This window comes from Amphibalanus amphitrite, unplaced genomic scaffold (genome assembly GCF_019059575.1).
Source record: "Amphibalanus amphitrite isolate SeventyFive unplaced genomic scaffold, NRLGWU_Aamphi_draft 000742F_arrow, whole genome shotgun sequence".
NCBI classification, from domain to species: domain Eukaryota; kingdom Metazoa; phylum Arthropoda; class Thecostraca; order Balanomorpha; family Balanidae; genus Amphibalanus; species Amphibalanus amphitrite.
In genome coordinates this window covers 1-9,521 of record NW_024882236.1, presented here as the reverse complement: position 1 = coordinate 9,521, position 9,521 = coordinate 1, and the positions used below count along the sequence as shown (strand labels likewise).

Genomic DNA, 9,521 nt, shown 5'->3' with positions numbered 1-9,521 from the left:
CCCGCGACGTTAATCCCATCAAACTCCTAAGCTGTGCTCCCGGCTGTTGTCTGGTATTAAGTCTCCAGGTGTCCCACGGCAGTCATTCTAACCAAACATTAGCCAAACATTGCCATTTGTCTAACATTCTTACTTTACATTATTGCTCTCGGATACTTAATGAAATAATTTTTATATATTTTTGTCCAGCTGATCAAGACAAAGCAATATTTGTCGAAATATATGGACTTGTATGCTATTGATTTTCATCCCAGTGAATTCCGATAAATGCTTATCATCTACTATCGCATACTTGTCATGGGAGCAGGTATTCGTTAACACATACAGTGCTCATCTTAATGCAGTGTATTTTCCAACGACTTTGGAAAAACGCTGTGTGAACGCGAACGATCGCGAGTTCACTCAACAGAACGATTGCGACACGACTGTCGCAGCAGAACTATGAAAACACGCTGTGAACGGTTGCCGATTGCGGGGACAAGGTACACCTCACAACTGACAGAACGATTGCCATACGACTGTCGCAGTAGAACTTGAAAAAAAAAAACGCTGTGAACGGTTGCCGATTGCGGGGACAAGGTACACCTCACAACTGACAGAACGATTGCCATACGACTGTCGCAGCAGAACTTGAAAAAAAAAAACGCTGTGAACGGTTGAAATTGCGGGGGCACCCCTCACAACAGAGCGATTACACACAGAAAAATATTGACACCGTTAGCGGTGTAATTGCACAGTACATATCTGAGCACTTGAGGAAAGTTAATTTAGTCCCTTCCCCGCTTAAATTACTCGCGCTTCCAAATGAACACCAGGAAGAAGGTAATAGAACACTGTTAGGAGGGTTGGGTGTTTTACTACATGTAGCAAAACACCCAACCCTCCTAACAGTGTTCTATTACCTTCTTCCTGGTGTTCATTTGGAAGCGCGAGTAATTTAAGCGGGGAAGGGACTAAATTAACTTTCCTCAAGTGCTCAGATATGTACTGTGCAATTACACCGCTAACGGTGTTAATATTTTTCTGTGTGTACCACACGGCTGTCCGTGAAACTACCGCCTGCGCGACCGTCCTCCCCTCTCATCAGCATACCGGTCCCACCGCCCCTTCTCACGAGCACTCTGTAGCATTGCCCTAAGTTTGTTCTCGACGCACTTAGGTGATCGTGAGTCAAACAAAGGGCTGTTCCTTGACATCATAGTAAGTGCCAGCCTGCTAGACACAAACGTACCATCACTGATCATCTTGCGCACTTGCTTCTCCAAGACTGCCACCTCTTCTGAGCTGAAGGCCACAGCAGCTGGACGAGGCTCAGAATCTTCTGTGTCTGTCGTCTCATCACAGCCATACAGCACCTGCTTCATCTTTTGCACCGTTTTGGTCGCCTCCGCCCGCCTGTTTTTTGCTGAGTAGGCGCGGAACTGCGTAGCCGACCTGTGTGTCATGTGGTCCGCCAGTTTACGGCGCTCGCTGTCCGTCAGGTCGTCATACGCGGCGGTGGAGGCAGCCTTCCTGATCATCGTAGGCGTCAGCTTAAAGTCTACCTGGAATCCACGGCAGACTTCGGCGATGTCGTCCGCCGGGTCCGATGAGGGGAACAGCAGGTCCACCTTATCTTCTGTTACCAGGAACGACCTGAAGTGTTCGACGTACACCTCGAGATGTTTCACCAGACCGCGAACGACCAAGTTCGCGGATCCGTACGTTGCGTTGCTTTTGTGGTCCTTCACTCGCAGAACTTCGTTCTTCATTTTAGCATACTCGTCCAGTCTTGCATTTTTGATAACCCCAGACCTCTGGAAGTTCTGAAGGAGGATCGCAGAAGTTAGAAGGCGTCTCATCTTTACGGCGTCCGTCCGCCGAATGTCGGAAGTCATCGCGCACATCTTTGGGAGCTCGGCTTCAACTAGTTTCCGTAGCTCATTCAGCTGTTCTCGGGTGGGCAGGTAACCGTCTTCTCCGAGTTTATCTTGGAGTTGCGCCTCTCTATGTAGGTCCAGAGACGATGCATCGCGCTTCCAAGTCTGTAAGCGCCGTCGGGCGGCATCCCACTGCACAGCGTGCTCTGGCTCACGTACGCTGGCGAACCTTTCGAATTCCAAAAGGGCGATGACTGCCGATTTCACCGAAGCAGTTTGGTGGGGGACTTTCTTGAGGAGAAGTCGCTCCACGTCGTCGAGGTGGTTCCGCAGTATATCAGAGGGACTCTTTGAGTCCGACACCTCCCTGAACAGAGCCCTGAGCTGCCGCTCCTGTCGCCGTGCCGTGGTTGGCTTTAAACGCCACCCCTGCTTGGACGCGACAAAGAGGCTGATGATATCAGGTCCGTCTTGAGCATCTTCTCCATCGTCGCCAACTGCTCCGCCAAGAAGCTCCGACTCCTGTAAAAGAAAAGAACAACTAAAATCCGGTGGTATATTTTGCCTCGGTAGGATAGGTCAGAAGGAGGGAGGAAGGGAAGGGGAGGGGAGGAAGAGGGAGGGGAGACGAAAATCGCGTCTAATGACGTAATAAAACACCCATCCCCCCAAAAAAGTCGGATTTCGCCAAAATTTTTACAGAATGTGCATAAATGATGTAACAAAAAGAAACGCAAGTTTAGTGTCGATATCTTAAGCCGTTCTGTAGTCATCACAAACAGGTTTCGGAGTCGGAATCTGAGTCGCCGGAGTCGTGGCCACGAGTCAGGAGTTTGAATAGGCTCAGCTGCCTCGACTCCGACTCCTGAACGCGTTATAATTTACGACACCCCTTGTCGATACAATAGATCTTGCTGGAAAGACTTTTTGCAAATGAATATAGAGGGTGCAAAAAACATGAAGTTTGCTTTCCGTGAAAACGTTTTCTGTCACAACTTTCGACTCCGCAGAGATAGACGATTGAGGCTTGCACAGCCGTGTTTTTCTGATCCATTGTGGTCAAATGATATATACCTAATTTGACAGAAGCACAATTTTAACCTGGGCTGAACCAGAAAGGTCATGCTGCATATAACTCAACTGAATTAGTCTCGATGAGGCAAACACATTGAACTTGTTTTAGAGGATGTAACTTCCAGTCAAAAGTCACCCGTATTGCTAGAAAAAGCTTTCGATGAACTATGATAACGACCGGTGACCGGTAGTGAAAAATTTCATTTGAATCGTCAATGATGAACTTTTGATTTTTTCTAAACATAACATAACATAATGTTATGAATTGATAACTATGCCATTCAGTCTCCCAAACTGAATAATGTTTAAGTCAAATTTGAGGCACTGATTCTGCCGAAGAGAAAACGCTAATATTTCAACTGCAACTAATATTACAAACCTATAGCTACACTCGACCGCACCCCCCCTCCGGTCAACAACTTTTGGGCGAAATTTGGCAAAATGTGATGAGTCATGAGTCATATTTGACTCAAATCTGACTCATTCTGACTCAAATGAGTCAGAGTTGAGTCGGGCTGGGAAATTTGGGATTTGAGTTGAGTCAGAATTGAGTCAACCAATAAAATTTCAGTGGTGAGTCGAGTCAGAGTTGAGTCACCTAGGTTATCACATGAGTCAGAGTCGAGTCAGTCCCGAAAATTTGAGTCGAGCACAACCCTGGTCATTTGAGAGTGGGAAATCCACATTGAAAATCATAATAGGGGTGGAAAATTATTCACCATTGGGTGTCATCTTCAACCCAAATCAAAATTTTTTGGGACATTGATGCCATTCAGATACATTTCAAATTCATCCATTTGACCCCATCGGTAATGGACCGCGGTCGAAAAAAATGGTCCCAATAATAAAATTCGAGAATGCAATTGATGTGTACTGATGTATGAATTACGTTTCGTGAGTTTAAGTATAATCCTTCAACGACTGTAATTGTAAGTTGTGACGCGATGACAAACATTTAGAAATTGATCATTGAGGCCGGGGCAGTTAAAGCCTTTCCATTGTATTTTATTAACCCGCGCCCCGTTGGGCTCTGCCGAGCAACGCGCCCGGTTGGGGGGGGGGCCATTTTGGCCCCCCCTAAGATCTCGAGAACCACGCAACATAGCGACAAGCGGTAAACGGCGTTGGATAGCCCCAACGGGGAACTACCTTGTGACCCAATTTTATTGACCTAGGTCAAACCGATGACGTCACAGGTCAGGTCAAAGGTCCAATTTTCACCGTTTACAGGCACTTCAAGAAATGCGTTGTAAAATCGAGTAAAATGCATTTCATTGAAAATCATCGATGGGGAAATGTTCTTCAAACACATATTTTGCTATTTGAGGTCACTGATACCAGGTCAGGTCACAGAGGTCAGGTCACGGGGGGGTCACAATATGAAAGTGTCGTGTGATACATGTTTTATGGTCCATTTTACATGACAAATGCGATTATATGGGTCAGGCAGAATTTGGGGCCAGCTAAGATCACGTTTTGGTCAAGGTCAGGTCAAGGTCAGGTCAAGGTCAGGTCAAATTAGGTCAAATTTTAAAGTTAATATTTTTGCATAAAATGGGTATCGAATCGATGCAGCTCATCACGGGGAGTTCAATGGTGGTCTTTGTTTTGCCGTACGTGGTCTAGAATTGCTAAAAATTGAGTTCAAAAATTTGACGTCATCATTTTTGAACAGTTTTTTTCGCTATAACTTGGCCAAAAAACGAGATATCGATCTGAAATTTGGTATGTATATAGAAGAGCGCTGGGACTATCACATATATTCCGGTTTTTTTCGAAATTCGGAAAAATTTTGGATTTTTTCAAAGTTTTTCTAAAAAAATCAATTTTTTGATTTTTTTTGGTCAAAAACCAAAAATTTTGAAAATCCGAGATAGCAGTTTTGTAGCGCCGCTTTTTGTCTACTAGACCATATAAAGAACTTTGAAATTGCTTGATAACTGTAGATTTGGTGAGCGTTTCAAGATTGCATGTTTTTTGCTCATTTTTGCTCGAACATGACCTCAGTTTGACCTCAATAACTCCTGACCTAAGGTGACCTAAGACTTGAAATTTGGTGTGAAGGTGTCAAATTGATGCCCGGGAAGGTACTGAAAATTTGGCGGCGCTGCGCGCCGCCGTTTTCTTGCTATTCAGGAAAAACCACAGGGGGGGGCCAAAATGGCCCCCCCCCCAACGGGGCGAGGGTTAATTAAGTCCGAATGTTTTGATTGGGCGGGTTTGAGGGATCAGAGCCTGCACTAAGCATAGCTTGTTGTGCTGGCCCTGACCCCACCACCCGATCGCGCAACTCCAGTGCTATGACAAAATTTTATCCCAAAGTTTAACATGCCTGATAGAATAACATGGTCCCCTCCACCCACTGACGCTTTCTGGCACAGGTCGGCTTGTGGCCTGACCGCGGATGATAGGTAATTAAGAGTTTCACTAATTGTGGAAAAATGATGTTGGAAAACTTATTTGACGGCAGCACCCGCATCCATTCTTACGTCTTACGTCATCGGAACAATCTTCAAAAGTAGGCACTTCTGTGCCTCCTCCAGACGTGCGAGGAATTTCGTATTTCGTATCAGGCCGGGAGTCGGAGTCAGAGTCGGCGTCGGTCGGGAGACGGGAGCCGGAACAGCACCACCACGACTCCGATACCTTAATCGCGAATATCCGGGAGGGGCAGAGGTGGGTAAATATTACCTCTACCCCACCGCCGAGCGGGTTAAAGTTCGGATTCTGGCGAAGGGGGGGGGGGGGTCCAGTGCCAGATTACTATACGGTTTGTTCAGTAGGAAAATTGTACTGCCCAGGTGACGTCACAGCGGCTGTGTAAATAGGGGGTAGTTCAGATGTCAGTTTTCATCACATCTATACCATGTGGGGCTACAAAATGTATATCTCGGATTTTTCATATTATTGACCTATGGTTAGATCAACATTCGACCTCGCCCATCATAACTCCATGGGGAAATGCGTTTTTGTGAACAACTTATGAAGGGGACATGCTAGACCATGAAATCGACACCCATTTTAACCTTTTTGACCTGACCTGACCTTAGCCTTGGGTCAAAATGAAGTTGACCTATTGAGAACTTTGACCTCTGGAGCCGAAACAGAGGACCTGAGGTCAAATCCGTTGAAACTATACAGATAGAGAATTTCATTGCGCATCTGATGTTTTTTATCGTTCCTAGCTGCCTTAGTTTGGGCGCCAGACATCCCTAACCCACATCCCACTGGGGTATTCCTATAACTCACACCCTGCTGGGGGACTTTTTAGAGCCCCCCTGCTATCTCCTAAAATACTTGGCCGATTTCAAAAATTCCAAAAGCAAGCGGAAGGTCGTCAAAAATTAGGTGGCGTGAACTTCGGTATTTTTGGTGTTAGGTAAAAAAAAAAAAATCTTTGGTCATGTCCTTTGGGCTTAAACCTTTGGTCATGTCCAAAACAAGGGGCAAACCTTAAACTACTGTAACTCGGCACCAGATCATGCTAGGCGGTTGAAAGTGACAAATTAACAAATGTTCCATTCTGGGCTTTCAGAATTGGTGCAATTTGTGCATATCCATACATAAAAAGAAGTCGCTGTAGCCAATTTAAAAATGACATTCATTGTGAAAGACCCTGTAGAAGAGCAAGAAGAACGCGTAAAAAGCATCGGAAAGTTCTTTTCAAGCTCTTTCGATCTGGTGTACTCAAATTTGATCTCCGGTCAACGGTTTGGCCTCCAGAGGTCATGAGTTCTCGTATCGTCATCAGTGGACCGTACTCCCGGCGCGCAGATGGTACAGAATCTAGCGGTTTATTGAGCCGCGAGTGAAATTTGACGCAATTCCAAATACAGTCATCAGTTCGGCAATTACCATGGCACTGGACACAGCGGCGTCTTTCATGATCTTCCGAGCGGAACGGTCTGTCACGCCGTGATTCCGTCTCAGATGCCGCTGCAGGTGTTTGACGGAAGCTCCACACCGATCGCACTGCAGCTTCTCGGGAATCTCGATCTTCCTGTGAAAGAAAAGCATGTCTGCTATTAAGTCGCATCATTTTTACTACCGCACGAAAAGAAAAAGAAAACTAGTGAGGATAGCGCAAATACGGTAATAGTATTTATTAATTTGCTCATCTTTGGAATAGCCATAGGTAAAGGAACGTATACGCAGTGAGGGTGTGTCATCGAGGGGGGTTTTCTCTCAGATTTTAATTGGAATTTGTAGAAAACTTGTACATGGGTGTGGGAACACCGAATATGAAAGTTACTTCACGATAAAATTAGTAATTGGTGAGCGGTAGCGAGATGAAGTTCCTCGACGAGGACGTTTTCAGGCGTTGCAGTCTTAAATGCTAATGAGCATTTGCGATTTGTGTGTAACACCGGACTAAAGGCGATGCGCGAGAAAACACGATGTTAGCGGATTAAATGCGACCGAAACATCAAAACTGGACCCAGTGAATGATAAATTGCCCCACCGTCAACATAGATCTGGATCCTGGATCTACCGGATCCTTGGATCCAGGTTCTGAAATATTTACATTCGTTCCTTTGCTGTGCTATTGCTGTCAATACAAAATATTAATAATGTATCCAAGGATACCGGATCCTGGGATCCAGGATCTATCAGATCCTGGGATCCAGGATCCAGAATAACAACATTTATTTCTTTGATGTACTATCACTCATCAGTGTAAACACAGGATATCGATACATTATTCAATATTCATCCCCGGTACGCACTCCTGCAAAACAGTTTGGCCCAGCGTTTTCCTCCGATAGGAGATACCTTGAACCTTTCATCGACATCACCATCGGATCATCCAGCCTCTCAAAGGATTTACGGTTAGCCGATAGTCCGCGCAGATTCGTAAGCCATTCTTCGTTAGTGTAACCAATAGTGCTGTGATGTACGTAGTTCAGCCGCTCCCTGGCCGTTTCTTCACCGCCAAGCCTTGTGCTTCTCACCTTTCCAACTCCGCGGTCCTATAGAATAAACAGTAGCGCAACTGCAGTACAAACGCTTCCTGAAAGCGGGGCGTGCCGGATCAGTTCCCGAAACCTTAACCAAGATCTGGAGCTGCCTCAGCAAGCTGTCGAATTACAAGAGAAGGGTACATATTGTCTGGATCCCGCGCCACGCAGACATCGATGACAACCAGGAGGCAGACAAGGCAGCAAATCGGGGACGAAACCTCATACAAGCAGAAACCGATGTTGATCTCCTGTCGGCTAGGGTTGCCCTCAGGGATGTGTGCCGAAATAAGTGGAGCGGCACGTATTACACAACGGTGCCGCCCGAGCACATCCATCGGACAGCGACCGATTGTGACTACATGAGATGCCGGAGCGGGTGACAATACCACCTGGTATCGGACCCGCCGTCTCTTCGGATTGTATTCAGCAGACCAGACTCGAACAGACGAGGCGCGAGCAGGTGCTGCTTCATCAATTCAGGGCAAACAGGTGCCCGCTACTTCAGGCCGCCCTGGCTAAATGTAATAGACCAGACACGGACGGCTTGAGAGTGGCTCTACGGGGCCGCTCTCACATACCAGGACGGCCACCACTGGCCGTTGCAGTCCACTGTCATCACCTATCCTATCATCCCATAGCCCTGCAATGGTCAAACATGACCGAAAGGGATTCTAATCCAAACAAACAAACAATCTCCGTCGATACACCTGTTTGGAGTCCATCTTCAGTCTGAGGATGACTAGAATCAGTTTGTGGCTCAGATCGTCCTTGAACAGGACTGAAGCTCGTGCTCTTCATGTCACTTAACACCTTCATCGTGGCGAGCCCGGAGCCATGACGTCCCCGTACACACAACTGGAGTGATCAATTCGACTGCGGCTTCAGTCTATTGGTCTCTATTTATAATGGGAAATGATGGCCCATGCCATGGATATTGGATAATAAATACAACCAGCTTCAGCGCACACCTCACCTTCTCCCCCTAGACGAATGGACTGGGACATGAAGGACGTTAGGCACAGCCCGTTCGTTCGCGCCAGTCCCGGAATGCGAGTGCAAATGTTCGCTCTGATTTTGGTTATCGTCAAGCCCATGTCCACAGTGTCCAGCATCACAGACAAGTCCTCGCTGCATCCGCGGGCCTGAGGCGCCGGGAGACAGCTGCGCTAATACCTCACGTCTTCACGGCCCAATCACTCCTCTCGGAAAAGACCCGCCACCTTTCTATTGCAAAGTGTGTTGGTCAAGCACGTGCTACACTTGTGCTAGCGCACTCATTTTCAGCATCTTGTAGCGCTTGTCGAGTTCTATCAGTGTGCCAAGTTTCATGGTGCTAGCTCAACAGATGACGATTTTAGAGCGTTTTCCATGAAAAAACGTTTTTTGCCTCTGGCACGTGCAGCTTGCACCCCTCGGGACCGAAACCTCCCTAGGATAATGGTTCACTATGAGGAGAGGGAGCCTGTGAGTATGGCGGCGGTGTCATCAATCCGTTGGCCTGTAGCCCTGACAACAAATTTTTGCAGAGCCTCACGTGGCGGCACGTGACACGGATCACCACGTGACCAACGCCATGGTCCTTCGGCGGATCGCTGCATCGAATGGTGACAACCCGTTCGATCGGCCC

The 9,521-nt window shown here is 46.9% G+C and overlaps 1 protein-coding gene across 1 annotated transcript; it reads right to left on the bottom strand.

The window, feature by feature from the left end:
* Window positions 1–330: 330 nt before the first annotated feature.
* Window positions 331–6,956, bottom strand: LOC122365477. Its single transcript, XM_043336718.1, has 2 exons — window positions 6,789–6,956; window positions 331–2,381 (listed from the first exon to the last, which is right to left on the bottom strand). The coding sequence occupies exons 1-2, from the start codon at window positions 6,948–6,950 to the stop codon at window positions 1,053–1,055; spliced, it is 1,491 nt and encodes a 496-aa protein (XP_043192653.1). The 5' UTR covers window positions 6,951–6,956; the 3' UTR covers window positions 331–1,052.
* Between the last annotated feature and the right edge of the window lie 2,565 nt (window positions 6,957–9,521).